Below are 24,984 nucleotides of genomic sequence, written 5' to 3' on the forward strand. Positions count from 1 at the left end.
GTCATTTTATCCTCTCTTACGTAGAGTCTTGATTTAATCACAGATTTGGGCCCTGATTCAGATAAATATTTTAATACATGATAACACCTTGTTCCTTAGGTTTAAGAGGGGATATTCCCTGGTTGGTGAGAATTGGGAACATATGGTTTACTTTTGTTTCCCCTGCTCTTGGGAGGCTAATTTTAAAATGTCACTATGGAATAGCAGCTGGAGTTTCACAAAACAAGTCCACAAAAGTTTTTTTTCACTCCTAATACTTTGCTTCTTTTAATTCGTTCATTTGCCTTCTTTATGTTTTTAGATGTTTTCTGTACTTGGTAAATAAAGAGTTTTTTTTAATCAGGAAAGGTAAAGTTGAAGGTGACCAATGGTGATTGTAAGAAATGAAAAATGTATATATCAATGCTTCATGTTGAACAGAAGAATTGCCTCCTCTATAGTTATGAATAAAAGAGGTAGTAGCACATCTAAGCAGATGAACAGCTCCACTGCTGTTCAGTGCCAACCACATGTAAGTTAAATGACTCTGAGATTCATAAGTGGGAATAATGTAAATACATTATTTGTGAAAGATTTTTTTTAAGAAAATGTAATTTTTTCTTGAATTGTACTGTAGGATTTTTTCCCATTTTATTTTCAGTTTTATTTATACCACCCTGATGTGAATAAAATTAAATGCATTTTCCACCCTGTTTTTAGGGTAGAAAAAAACCTTTGGGATGTTTTTGTTTTCTTAATTCTTTTATCTTTTTGTCCTATGCTTTTATGAAACATTTCCTGTACCATTTCCTGTACTTTTTGCTTTTGCTGTTACATTTTTGAAAATAGCTAAATATGTGACTTTATAAGTCGTTTGATATTTGCCCTTCAGAAGCTTTTGTTTGAGCTTTGTCTGTGCTCAGTTTTATTTAGTTGCATTGGCCTGTTTTTCATTGTCTGCTCAATATTCTTAGAATATTTCGATGTAGTTAAGGTTCTGATATCATTACAGGCTGGTTTTAGACTTAGTTGTTGTGCCAGAGGAGATTGATTCTTTTAATTGAAATATTTGAACCTGCGCATACTCCCTATGTGTCCTCAGCCTTTGACAATTTCCTCAGCCTAAGAATCTCTTGTGTCTTGTTTTAATTATGTTTGTATCAAATGAAATTTTCTGCAACAGGTGTCATTTAAGTACTGGCCTTAAAATAAACGATAATAAATATTCAGCAAACAGTACTTCTTTCACAGGGAAAAGAAGGAATGAAAGAAATGGTGACCAATGTAGCTTTTTTGATAAACATTGTAGAAGTTCTAATTGAACTATTCCAGTTATATACAGGCCTAGAAATGGAAAAGAAGCATTCAGCAGTACAGCCCAAAGATTATTCTAATATATCTTATTCCTTCATAGTAATTTATTGACCTTAATTCCAGATATATCCAGCTTTCTGTGTTTCTAAATAGTGTATCATATTTGATATTTTGAATGCTCATAATGCAGTAAATTGTCATGCATTCTATTATCACACTGTAATAAAAACTGCCCGGTAACATTTTGTATGAACGTGGTTTTCTGCAAATTTAGAAGTCATTGCTAAAATTTTTGAGTATTCCTTTTTGTGCTTTCTGATTCCAGAATCCAAACTTGATTATCAAAAATTTCTTCCATTTGGCAGTAAGTCATATTGTGCACAGGTTGTTTTTAAAACAGGACATTTCACTATAGTTCTTGTCTTTTTCTTATGAGATGTTTGTCAATTTAATATTTTGCCTTTTGAATGTATGCTCACTCTTACTAATAATATGAATATTATGAATCAACGAATTCAGGATAGCTTATAAAATATTCTGTGATTTCAGAACTGATATGGTGCTCAAAACGCTTCTCTGAAGTCACTCCTGAAGAACTTTGAAATCAGAGGGTCATCCCAGTTATATTTTCTTTAAAAACAAAAATCCAAAAGAGAAACTTAGAATGGAGAGTAAATTAGTTGGATTTTTTTTTCCACTCTGATAGTCCCAAAAGGGGATTCACCTCAGAGTGCATCTCTCCACTGTGCTCTCAGTTAATTTCTTTCTCTTATTTATGGAAAATGCAATGAGTACTTTGTTTTTCTGATGTGATGGATCATTTCAGTCACCAGAATTCTTTTTCAATTGGCATTAAAATATTTTGCATTTCTAAGTTATGGTTAATGTTGCAGATTGTAGCATAACTTCTGCATAACTTAGAAACCCAGTCAGAAAACAAGTGAGAAAAAAGACCTTAGGAATGTGAAAACAACAAAGGAAAGGACTGTATTTTAAATATTTTAGAAATCACTCTCTATTATGCAAAATATATACACATAACTGATAAATATTGTAACTGAATCTTTCCTCTTATACTAATTTTGATACTATCTATCAGTTAAAAAATATTTCATATTATAAACCATTGGCTAAATTATTGGACTGAGAGAGTTTATTATTCCTTGACTTAAGCAAAATGACTGGGGACAGATTTTCATGCTGGCACGCAGAACAAATTTAATTCAAACTGAGATGAAAGGCGGTTAATGTAATTGTAGCCTATTATCCTATGCAGGCTTGAGTTAAGAAGCAAACCAACAGACAGTCAGAAAATGATGGATAGAAAACAGAAATGCTCAAGGCTGGTGAAATAGAGACTTGTGAAGGGATTATGCCATAGCTGTTCCCACATAATCTCTGCATCAGTAATATCCCACCTCTACTGTATGTTTGGATTACTAAACAGGATTTTTGTATGCCTCCTGCATTCTCTTTATTTCTCTCTGACGTCAAAAAAGTTCCTGGTTTAGTAAATTTCATGACTTTGTAATCAGGGTTTTTCCTGGGCATGCGGTAAAGCATTCAGTTTTCTTTTCTTTCTGAGCACTTTTTCTTTGTTATCATACAGAGTGATAGGAAAGTAGTTGGCCACATAACTAGTTAGTCTTTGATCCTAAGTCTATCTAAGGGACTAGCAAAAACTGTTATTTTTATTAGTGTATTGAGTTAAAAAGTAATAAATAGTCAACTCAGGTTTTTCAACTGTAAGAGTGGTTTTATTGCATAGCCCTTTGAATATAGTTTTTCATATTTTAGGTGATCACATGGGGATCAGATTAGGACTGTGTTCTGGCAGATTACCTGGCTTTTATTATTCCATTTCATTGTTCAGTAAGAGAAATATTTTTTAATACCTACATATTTTGCACTGCAATCTTTTAAAAATTGAAAACGCATGTCTTGGTCTCCTCAGAATACATAGAGAAAGGTGCTAAAATGTAGTTCGAAGCATGTTAATCACAAAACGAATTCAATAGTTTTGTCACCCTTGTTTTAGCCCATAAAGCAAAGAAAGAACATTTTTTTCTGGAAAGAAACTGATTGTACCCAGTGTAATACATATGTCTGAGGTAATTCTAGCAATAACTAGTTCAAGCATCAAGTGTGATGCTTACAAAATGCAGGAGATCGATTACTGATCACTGGTCCCACTAAAGCTGCTGTTTTATGGCCTCTTTGCAGAGGGATTGAGTCTTCGAGGCACATGGGATGGAATGATAAAATATCTTTTAGGGGAGTGCTGGAGTTGGATTTCCCAGTCACTCCCAGCTGGAATGCCAGATTTCTCTCACCCACTGCGAGTAGTTTCACCAGAGCTCTTACAGTAGCTAAAAAATTTATTTTCTTTTCTCCTTCTGACGTTGTTTAGGATAAGACTTTGTGCATTTGAAAAATGCTGTATTCTGTGAATTGCCCTTTGGGAAGTCTTTGGGATTATTTAAAGACTCTGTTCAGTGCTGTACTCACATAGAAGCAAGTGCTGCTTTCCATGGCAGTCCTGTGCAGCCTGCCCATCAAACCCCATAGAAACTTAGTCTGAACGGACCAGGGCTGGTAGAGCAAAGCTCCTGTTATGAAATACTTCACAGTCCCCTACCATGAGGCTATAGTCTCATTTTGGCCAGCTCTTTTTCCTTTTATAGCCATTCCTTTTAAGTTTTCTTCTTAAGTGTCCAATAACTTCGAGGAGAGCTGGCCAAGACTGGAAGTGTTGACAGTTTCAGTATTGTTGCTGCACCACAGATAGAAACACTTATTTACACTTCTTTGGCACTTCATAAAGAAGTATCAGTGTCATCTCTGCTCCAGGAAATTCATGAGGTTATGTGCTATAATGAGCTAATGGGGATTTGGGCTCTTCATAGGCAAGGGGCCAGGGAAAAGCAGATGTGTGTATCTGACTTGATCCTTTCTCCAGCCACCCAGACGTTTTTCTGTGCTCTATTCTTAATAGATATTTCTCTATCTCTTGGATTGATATATTTTTTTAATAAAGTCAAATAAAAGATGGTGCAGGTTAGATGGGATTGATATCCTAGATATTAAAAAGGACTTCAAAAAAGGCCAGATATGCCCAAATGGAATGATGGTAGGCAATAACACATGGATTTGATAGACTGCTATGCAGGAGTGGGGTAAAGAAAGTTCTTTTAGGCAGGAGGAGAACTTATCAGAACAACATACTGGATAGGTGTATAGATATTGGAATGATCTGATAGACAAAAATATGGTGTTAAAGACCTGCAGATCAAGAAGGAAGCTACAAGTCTGGAAACTGTAATGCATCCATGTTTGCTTTCTGGTGGTTCTCTGGGAATTTCTGTTGATGCCATAGGAAACACCTATGGGAAGTAAAAGTTCTGAATATCTCATCAGAAACACCTAAGTCATGTAGGAGTAATGAAAGTTACTTGAAAATGTAATGGGTAGAGTTTTTGTTCCTTAAGGGTAAGGATGACAGCTTGCCAATTGCAGTATGTATTATACATAAACATCCGTGGTATTTGTTCATCACGTTTATATTATAACTTGTCGTTAGCACTGTAGAAGTTGTTGCAAGTAGAGCAATAATTCAGATAACATGACTATTTTCTAAAATTCCCTAATACTGTATAGCTGACAGCCTAGAGAAAGCCATGGCACTCTGATTTATTCATACCTTTGTCTTCATTTTGTATTTGCTATTCTTGAACATCCACGTATAAGCAGCATTTGGCCATTGCTGAGCTGCAATGTCAAGTCCAAAATGTGTGATATGCATTGCTTCTGAATTGTCATTTTTGTCTTGGCTTAGTCAGAATTTCCCATATTTTTGGAAATATTAATTGCCATATTGTGCTAGATTGTTGTCTTAAATGACAGGAAAATGACCAAAGTTACCACACATAATTTGAAGTAGAAAGACAAAAAGTAACTTGCTTGTCTTTGTACCATTTTCTGGAAATTATAGTGTCTGTATGGCATCCTGAAATACATATCTCTGAAATTGCCTTTTCCTTAAATTGCCTTGAAATTATAGTCTTATATAAATAGTGATTTTGTTAAAAATCCTCAGCACAACAAAAACAAACAAACAAAACCCATCCCAGAATCTTGAAAACAAAGTGAAATGAATGCAAGAAAGATCAAATGCAAACAGCTGAGAACTCCATAGCACTCTGTAATACCACAGCACTGAACTTTCTGCACTGAGATTGTAACTGAGTAGTTCTTTGCAATAATTTCCCTCAGAGACTGACCATAGATTAAATTCAATGGTAATAAAATAGTCGAATTATAAACCATAGATTAAATTCAACAATAATAAAAGAGTAATGTTATAATGCACATTTTTTTTAAAAAACAACCCAGGAACTGTTTAATACTTAAATATACTTACTACAAACACACTTAGTAATAGTAAAATTTTACAATTCAGTAATGACTAATGAAAATGCAGTAAACCACTTGGGATTTAGTGTGTGTATATTTATTTCTTTTTCATGTGGTCTACTTGATGAAGCCATTTACGATGCATTTGCTCTGACTGTCAGGGCCTGTTAAAATATTTAATGTTCTGACGTGCTGCCTCTCCTGCTCTTTTTGAGAAACGATTTCTAAACAAGAGCAATATACAAACACTCTTGGAAAGTGCCAGAGCAGGCAGTGAATAGCTGATCACAGAATCACAGAATGGAGCCATCCCAGAGCACGGGGACAGGATTGTGTCCAGATGGTTCTGGAATATCTCCAGTGAGGGAAACCCCACAACCTCTCTGGGCAACGTGTTCCAGTGCACACTGACTTGCATGTATTTATTTCATATGGTCTTTAAGATCCCTTCCAAACCATTCTATGATTCTATGAATACTCTATTGTTGATGAACATTTCATCAATATTTATCTTCTGAAAGGATTAAACATATGTGAATTTTGTGAACTGTTCACTGGTTTTTGAAAAGTAAACATTTAGGAGGAGCTGCATTTCAGTTTAAGCAGTAATAAGTTTTCACAGTTATTTTGCCATTGCTTCTTATCTAATTCTTCCCTCTAAAAGGAAAGAAGTAGTTGAGAAACTCATACTAATATTTCTCAGAGTTGTGGTTCAGTTCAGTGTAAACAGAGCCTCTTATTTTGAGTTATGAGATATTCTAGTATTTACTTTCTAAGGGCTGGATGAAGTGTCTGATGTAGGTCAAAATGTGAGAGAAGAAATGTGGGTATTTCTCCTCCCTGACTTTGAAAGAACAGTGACTGATAAGAGGGAACTCTGCTTTTCCAAGTTCACCTTTTTGCATATATTCAAGTTCGTGCATCACTGCCAAAAAACACGGCCATTTGTAGAGAAAAGAGTGCCAGAGGTAAAGGGTAAGGCCATGGACATGAGATTTTTCTTGTTCAGAGTAAGCAGCATCAAATACTTTGCATACAAAATCCATTTGCTGTCTTATTCATTAAGATTAACAGGGAGTTATCCAGCTATTCCAAATCAGGGCTGTAGGCCACTTTATTCTTGTATAGAAGAACTAAATAGGATCCAGACTTTATTAGAAAACTCTTATTTTACATATTAATCTTTATTTTCTCCTGAAGATTTCTCTTATATAATTATATGATAAGTGACACCTCATTGAAAACTTATTTTGTCCTGGAGTGAAATGGATTTTGTGATTTGAAATATTATTACTTCAAAGAATATATAAGAAGTCTATAATAATAATTATTTTTGATCTTGCAGTGAAGATTTAAATAGCATGAGGGGTCTGGATATGGAAAACTTCTTATGACATTAGAATGTTTTACTTTTTTCTTTTGGTGAGATCAGCCTAGATTAAAAAACAAAAGTATTGCTGGCCTAGGCCTTTTTCATGAATTATGTGAGGAAGAGACAAATTGATCTACAGAAGAAACATTGTCTCAAGACATTGTTATATGCACTTACAAGAAAGAAACAAATAAATCATTTCCCCACATTATTAAAAAGTTCTAACTGGAAACATAAATCCCAGTACCTTTTACTCTTTTAGGTTATCATTATCTTAAGAGGTAGGCTGATAATTCTTTTTATCTGAAGTTACTCATGACTGGAAGGATCTTGGCAGTGTGAGAAGTGAAAGTGTCCAATTTTTACATTAGAACCAAGATCTGAGAGGTCTGTCTATCTGAGTATACTGCAGTATTAATGGATAGCTTTGGGACAATGTAGTACAGAGTACAATGTCAATGCAGTCAAGAAGCAGACCTTTATCTGTAAGAGGCGTACATTTGCATTTATGGATGATGAAGTTTGTCTACTTCGCATATTTCACTTTAGCAAAATAAAGATTATGTTGCAGGATAAAAATTCAATAATAATTAGCAAATGAACCTGTTCTCTGAAAATCACAAAGCAGTCATTAGCATTGCTTACAATGCCTCTTTTTCATTAAATATGTCATCTGAGCTCAACTATTGCATCTAAATCTTAGCACTTCGGTGGAAGGATGATGCTGTTTCTGAATCTTTTAAACTTGCTTTAACTTCCAAAACATGACACTGGCTGCTGTATTGTAGGTGCTGGTTGTGAGGTTACTCACTTTTCCTTGCTACTGACCATGTCTGTTGTGGATGGTCAGAAGATGTGGTTGTTCTTGGGCATTTCTGTGACAAAGGTACAGATGCCAGGCAGGCCTAAATCAAGACCTAAGTCTTGACCACATCTAAGTGTGAATTGAGCTTTCAGGTATCAGTCACTCACTGCTCTGGACCAGTTACAACCTCAGCTGCAGAAGCTTCTGCCTTCACCATGAAAGGTTAACTGAGCTGTTATAGCAAGATTTCCACGTGATCAAATCACCTGCGTAGAAAGCTGTTGATCTTGGTTGGTGTTATATTGATAGTTTTCCTCACATGAGAAGCTTGAACATTTGCCCTTCCTTAAGGGCCATACAGGACAATAAAATTAGATGTGTGCATATAAATATTCCCGTCCTTTCAGTTCCTTTGCTTTCTTAAGCCTGCAAGGTAGAGAACACATGAGTATCGACATTGCTAAGCTTCAACAAAAGGTTGTTTGTAAACTCTGTCTTACAAAGAAGCCTTTCATTCATTAAACATCCCCTCAAATCTGTCAGTCTTACTGTAAACATGTCCTCATTTACATACATTTATTGTATTTAAAGAGAAGGAGAGACATTATCTTGGTCAGAAACATGAGAATAATTATTTTTTAAACGCATTTGTCAATAACTTCTATTTTGAACTTCCAGAAAATCCAGGGGGATAAAAAAAAGTGAAGAAAGTGGTTCAGTTTTGAAAGGATAATTGAGGGAGAAGTTGGGAAATAAGTGCTAATAGCAGGCCATCCAAAGGTCAGTGAGCTTGATGAATTGAATACTTCTGTATTGGAACAAACCATAGAACTTGTGTATAACCTAATAGGAGCCTTCCTCCATTTGTCCTTGTAAATGGGAGCTGTGTCTTTGGAGTCCTGCCAGAGTGGAACTGCTCATTCATTATGACCACTTAAAGCAAATGATCATGGCCCTATGGCACATAAAATAATGAGTGTAGCTCCCATTTCTCAGATCTGAGGCATATATTATGCTTCACATATGGTCCAATATGTGCTGGCTTTTGGAAAAGGTACAAAAATTACTACAATGAGTAAAGCTCATAAGGAAACAATTCAGCGAATAGGAAATTTTGTAATTGGAACCATAATCAGTGACTAATGCAGAGCAATATGTATGCTAATAAAATAGGAGAGGATTAAAAGACAAAACTAAATTTAATCGAAACCCACCATACATGCTCGTGTGAATAATTTCAGATATATTCTTAATCCTATTAGTTTCATTTTTTCCCTCCACTGAAAACCAAGTGTTTAAGCAGTATCTTCCATTTAAATTAAAACAGGCTTCCCTAACTAGTAAAAACTCCACCTCATGTTATTCTTGATATACATTATGGAAGTGTTCTGCATGAAAGACCTGGCTACAAATGGTGTAATAAACCAGCTGTTTTCATGAGAGGGCATAAAAAGAACACAGATAACAGGTAAATCTCATCCCCCTTCAGTTACTGGGGTTCCTGTGTGCCTGCAGCACTGGAGGAACCTGGATTTTCCCTCTGTGCTGTACAGGTGCTGTCCATGGAGATGTTCCTCCTCCCTCACATCCATGGTGCCTTTTATCCTGTGCCCAGGCAGAGCCATGTGTCTGCTCCTGTCAGACTGGGAGCTTCTCTGGGAGAGCACCCACCAGGGCTCTCTCCTGCCCAAAATCATTCCCTCCTTCAGTACTTCCATGAGGCTCCCAACACAGAGAGTATAATATCTATGATCATACATCCAAATACTTTGCTGTGGTGTAATTCCCTGTTCTTTTCTCATTGTGCATATTTTATCATTCCATCACACATGATGCTGAAACAACTGAGATGGCTGTACAATTGCATTGCTTTTTTTGTCTTCAAGATGTTTGAAGGTCACTTCTGTAATTGTCAGGGAATTGGTAATTATTTGGATTTGAATGCATACTTATGAATACTTGTATGTCGCAACATATTTCGAACCCAGTAATTTTTGTGTTAACCAATCCTTTGTATATTCTTGTAAGTTGTGAAGTCTGTCTTATGTTAGATGGAGTTTATAGATATTTTTATTTCATGTATTCATGTTTGGGTTTTTTCTGTGATATAAATAGAAGTAAAAATGCAAGGAAGGAATATGTGATGCTGGAAATCCCTGGGTTCTGGCACTTATTGATCCACAGGAGATGGTTGCATCTGATTAAAAGGACAGCTGAATGGAGAAGGGAAGCTGTGTGGAAACAGCTGTCTTTTTTCATTAAGATTTTCAAGATTAAAAAAAAAGACCCTGAACCTTTATTCTCAGTGTCAAAGCACCACAGGTGAGTGCTTTGACTGGGCAAGAGGTCAGAGAGGAATTTGTTTATTTTCTCCCCATGGAAAAGGTTTTGTTGTTGGGAGTTGGAATGCTCTTCCATGTCACACACACTCATTAGCAGTGAGCAGCAGGGGAAGTTTCTTGCCTTCATCCTAAGACTCTAAGTAGAGAGTTATTTTTTATATTTTTTTCCTTCAGGTATAAAACCTCAGCATATTCTAAATACTGGCTACATTTAATCTGCTTTAAGTTTGAAACAATTCAAGAGGAAAAATAGTCCTCTTACAATGTTATTATTATTTTCTACATGATACATTGTCTCATTTATGTGGCAATCTTACATAAAGAATAGTGAATTCTTTTAAACCCTTACTTTAAAAATGGTCCCTTTCCTGTAGCTCTCTTTCAGAATTCTGAACCTAAAAGCCCTTTCAGACATGAATATGTTTTTTATTGTTTCAGTTGCAAGCTGTTCTTTGTAGAATGTTTGTGATGTTTAGAAAAAAACTGTTTCAGGCAGACCAGTGTTACTATTTGAGAGATTTTCTCTTTCCAAGTACATGCAAGAGTTACTTCAGGATCAGACTCTCTTCTAAATTCTAAATTCACACTTCTAAATTCTGTGCAAAGGACTGTGGGGTGAGAGTGACTTTGTGAACAAGATCACAAGTTGTGTTCTGCAGTTAGACTTTAGGCATAGGGGGCTTTGTTTTCTTGGAGATTAATCATGAAAATTATTATATTAAAAAAGTGTTGAATTTCTGTATAGTTGACCCTGTAAAGAGTTCTCATGCTAATGTGGGATCAGGAGTGCACAAGGACAGAGTCCAGAACATGTTTTTTCTACTTTTTTTGATTTTATTGCTACTGCTTATTATTTTCTTTGTGGTATTGTAACAAACGGTCAAGGAGATTCTCTGCTTATTTTTTAAATAAAAATGAGTTAGGAATCACCAGTTAGAAACTATTGAAGAAACCAGCAGAAATACAAACATCAAAATATTTTAAAGTCTGAAACTTGTTAAATGATATGACATCCAAGTTAGAATGTATTTTTAATACCAATCACAAATAAAATAACAGCAAAAATATCTCCTTCCAAATGAAGTTTGTTAGAATAAAGTAATGAAAAGTTAGTCCAAGATACTAAATGATTCAGATTACCTCTGGGAAAATATTTGTATGAAACTTAATAGGCAGTGATTAGCTTTCTCTTTGTTTTGTGAATCTTTCTGTATATTTAAGGGAAAACTATAATCTTGCTGGAGACTTCCATGAAATAGCCAAGGAAGCCTAAAGCAGATTAATAATTTTCTATTAAGATATTTGGCATTTGTAGAGTAATGTTATACAACTGAATTTGAACTGAATTTCTGTAGGAAATTTAATGTCTCTGAAAATAGCTATATATCTTCTTATTCAATAAAAAAGCTATTTCTCCAGCCCTTCTCATGTGCACATTTTGTCAGCAGCATCAGTACATCATACTCAGTTTGAATTTCACCTGGTGCCCTGGGTGGTCAGTGAAGAGGAGCAATTGCCACTGGAGTTCATGGAAGTTTAGTAGCTGAGATGCTGCTGTGCCAGATCAAAACCAGGGAGGGAATCAGCTCTTACTGGGGGGACAGGGATAAGGAGATCAGTGCTTGGGGTGGCTGCCTGGCCCTCCTTTGCTCATTAGAGTGCAGAGAGCCCAGAATTCCTGCCCTGAGTCCTACAGCAGGCACTCCTACAGAGCTTCAGGCAGGTGACTGAAGCTCTTTATTCAACTCTTGGTCACTCTGGCTTTCGTGTATGACAGAGAGCTGCCTCCAGACAGTAGCACACCCCCATTAAGAACTATATTAAATACTTCTTATTTGCATGAATTTGTGTTGGTAGTACTGAAAGTCATGATATTTGAATAAATATTCTAGCTGCGTTTTTATTGAAGCTGTACTATGTTTAATGGGAATGTTTGGTTTTGTCTTTTTTTCCCCCTGCAGCTGTGACTCTGAAAATAGGTATCTTGGAAATCCACTTAGGGGAACATGCTACTGTGAGTACTTGTATTTTTAATGCTACATACTGAAATGTCGATTACATATTATATGATAATTTCATTTCCTTGGAAAAACAAAATAAGTTCCTGGAGATTTTCCAAAATTGAGCACATTGATATTTTGACTGAAAAATAAAATGCCCTACTGGGCTTCTCTTACTTTGTCTACAAGAACACAAATTAAAGTCTACTGAAAGTTGATTCCTTCCATCTGGCTTAGAGGGACTGACCAAGCCACTGGATTATTTTCTGTATCTCATCATAAGTGAATGAAAGGAATAGTAATTGTGTCAATGCTTTAAAGACAGACTTTGTGGTGGAGAAATGCAAATAGTGTAAACAGCACTGGGACTTTCCCTGGGACTTTCTGAGTGGTTTAGCCAGTCTGCCTCCCAGGGACATGAGACACAGCTGCTCTCCACAGTGTCATAAAAGGAGGCTGTGTGTTGTCTCCATGTTCTTAATGTCGTAGAAAAGGTGCCTCTGGCAAATTTACTCTGAAGCATTGCAGTTTTGATAGTCTTAGTGAAGGACCTGAAGGGATGAGAATGCTTATTACCCATGTGCAGAAATCCCTTAGTGAGCTGTGCCAATTTTACTATGCCAATATCAAGTTCAATAGTAATTTTAATCATCATAAAAACAGATGGGATGTTGGAGAACACTGTTTTAACTTTTGTGACTTTTGCACGTACCTGCTCTGTGTCAGACAATTGGATCCATTTGTCTGTTGTTTCTAACATCATCCCTACTTCAAACTTGAATTTGTACATAAAGACAGATGTCTGAACATACTTATAACCTCTCTTCTGATTTTTGGCCTTGTTTCTTAGCATTTTATTTTACAGCATACACAACAACTTTATTTTAGTGTGTCTTTAAGGCATCATTTACCTAATAAAGGAATGTTTATTTTCTTTGCTAATCTGTCTTTCTTACCTTAAATGGTTTGCATCTGCAAGGTATGTTTTACAGAACAAAATAGTAAATTACATGCTATATTACAGATGTTGACATATCTCTAGGCCTAAAACATTTATTCCTCCTGCCAGCTATTAAAGAACATTGGTGTGGGGTTTTTTTTTTTTTTTTTTTCTCTCAGACAACATAAGTTTGAATTTAATACTTTAAGCTGGAACATAAATTTTAAATGGTGTAGACCAAGTTGAAAATACTCTTGAAAGCTGTGTCTTTAAGATACTCTTGATCAGTAAATTTCTATTTGTTGTTTTTTGCATAAGAAAAGTGTCTTACTTTAAAACAGAATATCAGTATTTAGAAGAATAATTTTTTGTATCTGTATAAAAATTAAATAAATATTATTTTTAGGTTTAGAGTGAGTACATGAGAAGTTCATACTTTGAACACAATTATATATAGGATATTTTGGATATGTGTGTCAACGTTTGTTTTGTCCTTTAAAAATAAATGTTATTAAATTTAAGGGATTGAAAAGAAATGACAGTAATGAGATTTGTAGACCTCAGGCACCTTCATGAAAAAACCTTATTTTTTTGCTATCATGTTTCAGGCTGGGTCTATAAATCATATTGGAGACAAATTGTACTATATTCAAGATGCCCTTTCACCTTTAACTCACTACTGTTATTTGTCTTCTGTCAGATTTCAAAATATTTTAAAAATCTTGTTGTTTTGAAACAATAAATTTTCTTTTAATACTTCCAGCCATTTAAAGTACCCGATATAAACAATTCTCAGAGTTACTTTATTGTAGTAATAGGGAGATTGCACTGATAAATAATAATGGAATTCTGTATTTGCTGGATGGTGCATCATAATGGGAAATAATCAGTTAATTTGTGGATAACTGACTGGCCTAAGATTTCAATGACAGTTTCTTATCAGCACAGTCTGTTTCCTGCTAAATCATGTATTAAAAAATATATATGTACACACACCATGAAGAGATTCTCTAATTTGTTATCTATATTCCAAAATATGGCCATACTATGTTTCAGTTTTGTACAAGACAGGCATTTGGATGGCATTTTTTCTGTGCTTTATTTCACTCCTCATTAAGAAACTTTTTCTTTAGATCCTTAAAATACCACTTTACTTTTTCTTGAAGTGTAGTTTTTACAACACATGAATATTATTGCTCAAGAGGAGAGAAAAATAAATTGTATGTATTTATGAGCAGCATAAGATTGTCAGAAATTAAAATTCTAGGCACATCTGTTTCTATTACTTTGAATCAAAATCAGTGACTGCAGGTAATAACTTGCTGTATGGTTAGGATCTTCATCAGGAAAACTTTTGGTCACATACTTGAGTTTGGCCATCTTAAAATGATCAGTTTGAGTATTTAAATTTTGCCCTTTTTTTCACTTGTGGAAACATTGCCCTAAACTGGAATGCTCTTCTGAGCAAAACTTCAGGATTTAATCCCAAGTGTCTAGATAAATTTCCTGTGATACTGGATGACCTGGATTTCTCTTTATTTCTCTTTAGCAGCAGGATGTGGAGTGAGGAATGCTTGTTACTTTAGAGAACTTCCTGCAGCTTAGGATGCTGTGAATATTCTCTGCCCTGTAGAATCTCAGCTGGTTTCATCTCTGCCCATCTCACCTAGTCCTTGCCTAGTCCTCTGCCCCCTCTTGCCTGTCATTGCCATGCTTGAGCCTAGGAAGGGGGAACAGGCTGGTGTTGGTGCAGGTATTGACATCAATGGACTGATTAAGAGGGTAAATGAAAACAGAGTTTGCCACTGGGAGAGCACAGGTTGTTTTATTCTCTTCATTATTTGTTTCCTTTCATAATGATATAGGAGAGTAAACAGAATTTTAATTCTTTACATGGATGGTGTTGTGGTTGAAGAAGTGATCTGAGCACAAATAAAAACAGAGGAGGATTTTGGATGGGTCTGGCATGATTGAAAACAATGAAATTTATGTAGGAGGCAACACGCTGAAACATTGCAGGGACTTTATCTAAATTCAGATACTATGCCAAAGGATGAAGAAGAGAGATCTGAGGAACAGCGCTTTAAACATCAGATTTCATTCTCATATGGCAATTCCAAACACAGCAGCACTGGACAAGAGTAGTTTTTCTGCTTTAAATTATGAAAACTTAATAGAATGGAATAAGAAATGTGTAATGGGGTATGCAGTGCTATATTATCCAGATTGTGTGAAAATAACTGTACATGGCTTTTAAAAATTATTTTAATATCATTCTTTTTAACTGAATTGTGTTATTGAAAAAGCACAACATCTTGGAGAGCACGAGAATGAGAGCAAGCCTCATAGATACAGAAATTAGGAAAGTACTGAATGTATAATAATGTGTGAGCAGCTGTATGATGATCTATCTAGTCTAGCACCCTGTTGTCAGGAGTGGCTGCACACAAATGCCATGGGAAGAGGATAGCAAGTGGACAAACATACAGTGGTAATTCTCTCTTTACATCCAACAATTTGCAGCTTAGAACTTCATGAGAGGGAGGATTTTTTGAGCTGAAAGTGTTCAATGTGCCATGGCTTAGGAATATCAGAGGAGACCTTATCAAAGATTTCTTATACAAAATAAAACCAGTATTAATGCAAAAGAAAGCTTTGTGATTTTAGAAGCTACAGTCTTGTTTGGCCATGTAAACATCCTTGTTAGCTGAGGACAGGTCTGCTTCTGGATTGTCTCTGTATTTCTGTTACGGAGGCTCTGTATCCCTAGGCCTGTCTGTTGGGAGCCAATCTTGCCATGAATGATCAGAAGCTGACTCAATCCATAGAAATGAATCCTGAGTGGAGGCCAGAGATGCTTGTGCAGCTGACTTATGCATGTACACAAACCATAAATACAACATTTTGTCGTGATACATTTGTATTGGCTGTTGTTTTTGCTCCGTGGTGTCTGGGCCAGCGTGATGGATGGCAGTGACACCTCGATAGCAAAGTGTGCATCCAAATGGCTGCATTAGTTCCTCACACATCAGCATTAGGAATGCATTGCTGTCAGAGTCAGAGCTCCTGGGTGCAAGGGAACACACAGCAAAACCAGATGGTTTTAGACAGATTGGGAGGAATCACTGGGATGAATGCCACTTCTGTGATCTTCACTTGGGTTGTATACAGACACAAAGCTTTAAATCATAGATGGAGAAGTGGTTAATCCAGTGTTCCAGAGAAAATGAAAGTTTAAATTTACAATTCATGATGTGTTACAATGCAAGGTTTGAATTATAGGCATGCTAACAATCACTTGTTTTGAGAGGATGTGATACTTTCCACCATAAACCTCTCTTAGATAGCCATAATTCTAAGGTCAAAATCTTTCCAAAATGTGTGGCTTATGTACATTATTTTGAGTTCCAATGCAACATATCAAACAAGAAGTACAACTGTTTCTAATACTGCTACATGCAGAAGCATAAAAGCTTACAACAAATCAGTCCTGCCAGTGTAAATCACATTGTTTGCCTGCATATAGTTAGAATTTTCATGAGCTGAGCACTCAAGATTTTCCCATTCGTCCACTAAGAAAATTCCTAGCCAAGACAATGAAGTTGAAAAAATACACATGGATTTAGATACCTTAGCTTTTTTTCCATTTTATTCTTTTAAAAAAGTGTTTAGAATAATTTTTGGATTATTTCTGGGTACCACCATTGACAGTGAAGAGCTTTTCCATTTGCTCCTACAGACTTGTTGCTGTTTTAAAACAATAGTGAATTACAAGGCAACACACTTTGGAGTGGGAAAGTTTCAGGCATTCCAGAAGATTTCCTCAGCAATGTATGGCCAGAATGTGGTCACAGTGTAAAAAAATTGCTATAAGTGAACAATTTTAATTAATCTAGTGCTCATCTTTTGGCTGGACAGGCAGTTTTATGGGTCTGTGATATTTGTGAATGCAAAGAAAAATCAGGTGAAGCTTGCCTTTGCATTATATATACAAATATATGTATGTATGTATTATAGATCCAGTGTAACACTGTAGATTTTCCCATGCTGCAGAGCAGGCCTGCTTTAGGGATTAGAACCTGACCTTTGAGAAGGATTAGAGAACCCAAAACTTAAGAGGTCACGAGGGATGGGTCATTTACAAAGAGAATTAAACCAGGGTGGGACTGAACAACTTGCAGCTTTTTGTGGAATTAAAACCTATTTATTAATCATATGCTCCTGATCCAGATATTTGTTGGGTTTATAGCCTTCAAAAAAAGACTAGGTCTTAATATCTATATATAAAAAGGTTGAAAGAATGTGCAATTTTATTTTAACTGTTTTCTAGGTGTTTCCTTCCAGAGCTCTTCCTTTTTTCTCTTACCTTAGTGTTTCATGAAATGCCATTTGTGGGTGGCTTTACACAGTGACTGACCACCATTCTCAGCTGTTTTTCTGGGATGAAACATACAGGGAAGGAAGGTGCTGGGCCCATCTGCAGGAGCCTTAGGGGTCAGGTGTACACATTCCTCTGGCACCTCTGAGTTTTCCACTCAGTCTCCTGGACATACAAGGAGGAAATAGAAAACCAGAGAGGACACTGCAAAGTTTAGCTTATATGTAAAAATCCCCAACATTATTACAAGTAGGAAAACTAAACATTTTGCAACGACTTTTTTGGGATTGACCTGAATAATTGGTTTATGGCTTTGCTCTGCCATTCTTAACTCTGAGCCATAAAATCATTATAGCTTATAAGACTATTGCTTCTTTCCTTGGTATAAATACAGACAGGATAGCAATAAGCAATTCCCTCAGTATGTCAGCAGCTCACAAAGATGAAGAATGATACTTTCATGTGCAAAATTGGTGAGAAACTATGAAATGTACGTTCAGTAAAAACTCTCAAGATAATGTCTGGTGTCTGTGCAGGGAGCTGGGGACAAAAAAAGCAAATTTTGCTTCTGGTGAAGAGCCTCATAAGGATTCTAGTCCAGTCCTGAAGCTGTATTAGCCCCACTAGTGCTGACACACCAGGATTTCAAAAAGGGAAAAGTAAAGAAAAGTGCTAGTCTGTACCTATTCTCTATACCATTTCTTATAGTAAATTTTTATTTTAATTTAAAACTTTTAAACCATATTTTTATGCACTGTATGTGGTGCCTGAAAAGAAATAATCTCAAGCACTTATTTCTTTTATCTGCTTTATTAAAAATTTGCCTTACTTGCTAAAAAATAAGAAGTCTAATTACTTTTTCATATCTGGTCTTTGGACTAAAGACTTTGTAAGTCCTGATTTCTTTTTTTCCTAGTAGTAGTAACTAGAAAGATTGTTTAATTATTAAATGTAGATAATTTATGACAACTTCCAATGAATTTTTAGAAATATCAGTTCAATATTGTTTCAGAGCAAAAGGATAATACACCCTTATTTCTGTTGTCAGAATGCAGTTTAAGCTTTCTAGACCTATTGACATGGTCTGATCGTTCATCCCACCTGTTCTCTTTATTATTAGTATGTATTTTTTTCTTTCTTTTCTGGGCTTAGTCACAGTCAAAGTTCTAATATAAGGCAATTTTTAGTAACATTTATTATGTTACCAATGTTATCATTTAATAAAAAGGAGAATTAAAATTTTTGAAAGAAATCTCTTTAAATACTAAAATCATGCATGTTGATGCATTCAGGAACTCAGAACATGACCTCTTTTATCAATAAAATTGTAAAAAAATAATTGTCAAGTAAAACGTGTACTAGAGGTACCATAAAGCACTAGGTGGCAGACTTGTTATACTTAGAGGAAAATTAAACTCAAGAACATTCCAAGGAGAGTGTTTTAGAAGATAAATAGCAAGTAGCACTATAAGTAAAACTGTTAGCAGGGATTTTCCAGATATTTAAAAATTATGTTGAAACTTAAAGGGCATAAACAATAAATTTTAGCTCTTGAAAACGTGCTTGCTTTAGCTGACTTGGGAGATGTATACCAGCAGCCACCAGCTTCACTACTGATTTGAGCAATTCGTGTTTCCTTTTGGGACAACATTAATTTCAACTAAATACATATTGTAATTGTAAAACTGTCATGCTTGACTTAAAATAATGAGTTCCACCAATTATATCTAACATTGATTGACTTTGATACAGACTGAAAAAATCTGTATTATTTATAAATACAGTCAAAGTAATGACTGACATTGTCTTTTGAATATATGGACTCATACAAAAAAATTCTATTTAAAATGAAATCTTAGTGTTTAAAGAGTCTAGTGGAACAGATTATTGTTTAAATCAGACAATTCTAGGATGGCTTGATAAAAGATTAGCCTCAGCAAACCTACCAACTCAGAACTTATAAAGAGCAGCAGACAAACATAGTCTTTGCCCTGAGCTAAAATAACTGCAGAAACCAACTGTCGCCTTGCAGAGAATTAAAACAATAACCACATCTGAAGCTGAAGCTCCTAATAAAGTATTATGATCTCACCCCAGGCTCTGTGTACTCATTTGCCAAATGCTAGGTTGGCTTGCAGCTTTGTTGGGCAGGCTGAGGAAACGGATTTGCTGCCAATCATTTTCAGCTTTTACTTTGAGTTGGAGAATTTTTCCATGTATGTATTTATTTCTCATTTTTGTAATTAATGTTTTTTAATGTTGTGGATTTTCTTTGCTTAACAAGCCATGTGTTATTTTTGAAATTAAGATTATTTGCTTTCTCTGGTAGCTTCTGCTTATATACTAGGGAATTTACCAACTGGCATCCTCTTACAGTTACTATTTAATACCTTTTGTCAAAGCAGACAAAGTAATTTAGTAATTATTCATCAATAATAGCAAGTATGCTACCCTAACTCAAAGAAGTAGGACAAACTAACAGTGGTGAAACGAACTTTCTAACTGCTAAAAAGAAGAAAAATCATACCTTGTATTGCATGCAGTTAAAGGCCTGAATTAGAGGACTGTTCCACAGGTGCCATCATTATTTTTTGTATTATTTTTCTTGCAGTGTAAGATATAATATTACAGTAAAATAGCTTATAGGTATAAAATGTGAGTATTTATAGATCTTGATGAGGCAAGAGCAGCAGGATATCTCATTCAGAGGACATCCTTTGCTTTGTAGGGGACTTTAGTCCTTGTATGAAGCAGTGTTTTAAATGAGAAGGAAACCAGTGCAAGTATCTACAAATACACAATGTTTGATTTTGTTGATATACTGCGCTTGTGTTCACAGGGATGGATACTTTCTGAATCCTTGTGCTGTGTGTTCATTGTGCTGTGTGTGTGAGAGATTCCTGAACATTTCCCAGGGGACAGGAGCTGTCATTCCTCAGACACCTGGAGGCCTTGGAGCTCCCTGATCCTGGAGCTGTAAGAAATAAATGCCATGGGAAAGGATCCCTCAGGGTCCCTTGGCTTTACCTTCTGACAGTCAAGGGAAAACACCTGTGGTGCTTTTGCAGTTGCATTGCTTCCCATGCTGACTGCCCAGGGAAAAGAGAATTCTTGATCAGCAGGACTTCAAGGAAGATCTATAGTGAAATCCTGAACCAGTTGAAAAAGGGAAAAAACACACCCTGACTTCAGTAAGTGTCTTGTGATATGTGGGAGATTTTGAGTTGGTTCTTTTGGGAATTCTTGGTCAAACAAGTGCGTTATTCCAAGTCAGCTGGGGTGTTTTTCTCTGCTGGCAAACATGGAGCACTGGAGGACAGCTGAGCCTCTTCCATTAATGCAAATGTGCTGTAGTGTGAGTTCCACTGTTCAGGTGCGGGTCCTGAACCACCTAATCCTGGCACATGTATCTGTAAGGTCCTGAGAGCAGTCAGGGATATTTCCAGCTATAGAATTAGTGCTGGGAAGCCCTTATAGGGTATTTGAGGGACTTTTGTGCCATCATTTAAATAAATTAGGGGTCATTTCTATCTCAAGAGAATGATAAAACCTTGTATTATATAAACTTAAGGAAATTGTAAACTAGGTTAAATGTGGACATTGTCAAATTCAGCTTTCTGACTCAATAACTCAGCTCCATTTCAGCATATTGCAAGGTAGCCTGTGAGTCCTTGATATTAATTTATTGTCACTTTTTCTTAGCTTGAGTTGTGAATATTATTTTAAAATGTGTTCCAGAAATATAACTCATTGACAGCAAAGTGTAATTTGGAAGTCACTTGATATAAAGGGTAATGCTGACATGAAATGGAAGAGCGAACTATGTGAGGTCAAAAAGCAGCAATGTATGCTAGGAAATAGATACAATAGCAAACTAGACATTAAGGGAAAGTTGAAAAATGTATCTGTCAAAGAGTATGAAGATACACTGGTAAAGAAGTAATATATATGTATTTGATTTGTCTTTTTATGTTATGGGGAAATAAATGTACTTTACTGTGTTAGCCCCTTAAGGAAATGCCACGGCCATCAGAATAATTTTATAAAAATGACAAGCTATGCAAAATGTGGGAAGAAAAGTCTTAAAAGGGCAACAATATCACGCTTTTTTCATCAATGATATGAGAATTTTAGATTTCTACTTCTGTTGAATAGAAACACATACCGCTTCTGTACTTGTTTTTGAAAATGTGGCCAGACAGATTTTAAAGTGCTAGAGCCTTTTCTGATGTTGGGAATGGCTAATGAAAGAGAACATGGAGAGGTCATTGCTAGAATGAACAACAGAATAAATGGTGGAAAGAGAACAATGGAAAACTTCTAAGGAAGGCAGTGTATGGCTACGTCATGCAAATGTGTCACTTCATGTCTGTTGGCAAGGACTGCCTGCCACCGTCTCTGGCCTGTGAAGGTCACTTGCAGTGATATGAACAATTACTGCTTTTCAAATACCAAGAACAAACAGACTGTCAGTATTTGCTACAGTTTGCTGTTCCTTTTTACATGCTAATTCAGTTCTCAGAGAATCCGTGTCAAAAAGTTTGTGCTTGATGTATATCAATGAGTAATGGTATGTTCAATATGTCTGTATTAAGCTATTTTGAAAAAAGCCAACCAAACCATAACAATAAAAGAAGAGATTTATTCTATTTGCACATTTTGGTTCACAGTAATTTCTTTCCATGGCCAAATAAAGAAAAAAAAAATAATGAAAGCACAGCTGTATTTAGTTCCTGCTTTATAGAAAAAAATAACACCAGGAAAATATAATATTTCTTTTAATGGCTGGCAGCTGTTTCGGGTGGAAATTGAGTTTTCCAAGTCACTTTCAGAAAGGAGTCAGTGAGCCCTGCCATGGTGACCAATGTTTCCTCTCTGAGGCAAAGAATAAATCTCCTCTGAAGGATGGGTGACTGCACTGGGGTTGAGGAAAACAGCCTTTGGGGCTCCATTTTTCCTTCCTTCATTATTTCAATTTGCTTATTTTAACCAAACTGTTTATTATTTTATGTACCTGACTGCCAGTCCTACAAATCAAACTTGTAGCAAGTAGGGGAATGTTTATTATTTCTATTTTTATTTTTTTTCACTCTGTATTTTATTCCATACTAGGGTTGAGATATTTCCTCCTATCTGTTCTAAAGGCTGTGTAAAATGGATTAGGCAATATTACAGATATATAATTTCATTTGTGAGTGTTTGGAATTTTAATATTCTATCAATATTTTTTGCTGAATTGGCACTCAGTTCTTAGCATGAGCAATGTTATTGAGTGAGAACGTTATTAATGAAATCAACAGATTTTGCTCTAAAAATACCTAATGGTGTTTTAAAGGAAAAAGTGCTTGTGTTCTTCTTCTTTTCAAAGTTGTAACGCAATTGTGTTTCTACTGCATGGAGATGTAGCATTTTATATTTATTACAGTACAAGTACTTGTTGTAATTTGTGACTTTAAAACAGAGGACACTGCTCAGTGAGGTATATGACGTAATTTCTATCCAGTATGAAGTGCAGTTTTCCTGATATGGATTTATTTGCTATGAGAGATTTTACTTATCAGAACTAATGTATTAACAAGGTTTGAGAATACAGCAAAGTGGAAACATCTCAACTTGAAGGTACATTGTGCAGTTTGTACAAGTCATGCGGAGTCAAGCAACATGGGGTGGGTTCTGACATTTGGGTTGTGGATTTAGGGTTTCTTAAGCAAAGTTCAACTAAATAATGAGAAAAGGGGAAGAAGAGAATTTTGAAAATGGTGGGATATTGCAGGAGCACCTATTTATCCATGTATATTTATAGACAATTTATAAAGTGTGTGCTCTGTCTCCTTGGAAGACCTGAGTAGCAAGAGGTTGTTCTTTAATTGTTAAGATATGTGTTTGGTTATTTGAGAAGCAGGATAAAAGCTCTGCTAATAATTATGTAGAAGTTATTGTCTGATTAACTTCTGACTGTTCCCAGTTTATAGCAAAGCTTGAGTATATACGCGTATAAAAGCATAAACAATTTAAAAATTACATTTGTACTTCTGCCATGCCCATTTTTTCAGCATTGATCCATGTATAAATAGAAGCTTCTCAAAAAATCATTTCTAAAAGGAGATGTAGTAAACTTTCAGGGATTATACAATAAACTGAAAGCTATGAGAGCAAGATTTAAAATAGCATGAAAATCTGACTGCTTTCATTTAGTACTTTCCTAGACAAGAAACATCCCTCTTTGGCAATAATACACAAAGTCAAACAATAATTTAACATTGTTGTTTCTTAGATGTGCCACTTCTGTTGTCAGAACAAGCAGATCAGAGATCTCCTCAGTGTGTAGAGACTATATAATGAAAGCAGTAAATTAGAATCAGGTTAGTGGGTATTGATGCTGGTATATTGGAAAATACATGTTAGAGTTGTAATATTAATATGAGTGTTACAAAGGTGGTGATGCATTTAGATCAATATGAAAAAAAATCATGGAGAGAGAAATTTGAATTTCTTCCATAATAATTTTAATGACTTTTTTTTCCTGGCTTTTTATTTGTTTTGGTTTTTTTTCTCACTCTTCTAACACTTATGAATACTACAAGAGTTAAGGGATTACAAAGACGGTCCAGTGTGACAAAACAAAACTACATTTATTGAGTACTCCTTGCTGTCAAGTAATAACACACTTCTGACAAGACTCTGCTGTGATTTCTGAAATGTTCCATCATTGGAGACACCTAGACCTTTTCCTACAACTGACATTTGGATACCTGCTGATTGGCGCACTTACTTTTCTTTGTGGCTGCTTCTTTTGCTAATATTTTGCTCATAATTCCCTAGCCATTGCTTTCCACACTTTGTTTATAGACCATGTTCTTCCACAGAGCTGGAGAAGGGTCTGCAGCTGTTCTCATCAGTTGTTACAGCATTTTCAGTAAAGAGTTTAATGAAATATCTAGGAAAAATAATAATTGACTGTGGTCTGGGATTTAAAAACTTTAGGAGCATCATCTTGAGGTTGCATGCTCAAAAGGCCCCAGGTGACTCTATCTGTACCTCAGTTTTTAGATCTCAGCCACAAGCCCAGCCTTGTTTACCATGACATTTTCCTACCTACACTTTTACTTCTGTGACAGCTATGGCAAGATACATCTCACCTAATTAGCCTTGTAAAACTTAAATGTCCAGACTTAATGAACCTTCTAGGTCTTTCTATTTGCAGTAATGGAAATCAAGAGTGACCTTCTGAACATGATGCATTTCTGTCATCCACTGAAAGTTTTAGTCAATACAGAGTGGCCTGAGAAAATAAGCAAAATATAGCTGAGTAAAATTCTAAAACAGGTAGATTTTTCTGGCCCTCGCTTAGGATCAAAACTGACAACTTATTAGACCTTTCCAAATAGCAGTGGAGAAGTTAATAAGATAAAAGATTTATATTTAAAATAAAATTTAGTTA

General features: G+C 35.5%; 1 protein-coding gene across 3 annotated transcripts in view; it reads left to right on the forward strand.

Annotated features, from left to right (window-relative positions):
* ATRNL1 (attractin like 1) overlaps positions 1-24,984 on the forward strand; it is a 432,283-nt gene that overhangs the window by 143,541 nt on the left and 263,758 nt on the right. For all 3 annotated transcript variants that reach the window (XM_036385270.1, XM_036385271.1, XM_036385272.1), the window contains exon 21: positions 12,187-12,239. In XM_036385270.1, the coding sequence (XP_036241163.1) occupies positions 12,187-12,239 (53 nt within the window). The remainder of the gene's footprint in view (positions 1-12,186; positions 12,240-24,984) is intronic.

This window comes from Molothrus ater, chromosome 8 (assembly GCF_012460135.2).
Source record: "Molothrus ater isolate BHLD 08-10-18 breed brown headed cowbird chromosome 8, BPBGC_Mater_1.1, whole genome shotgun sequence".
Taxonomy (NCBI): Eukaryota; Metazoa; Chordata; class Aves; order Passeriformes; family Icteridae; genus Molothrus; species Molothrus ater.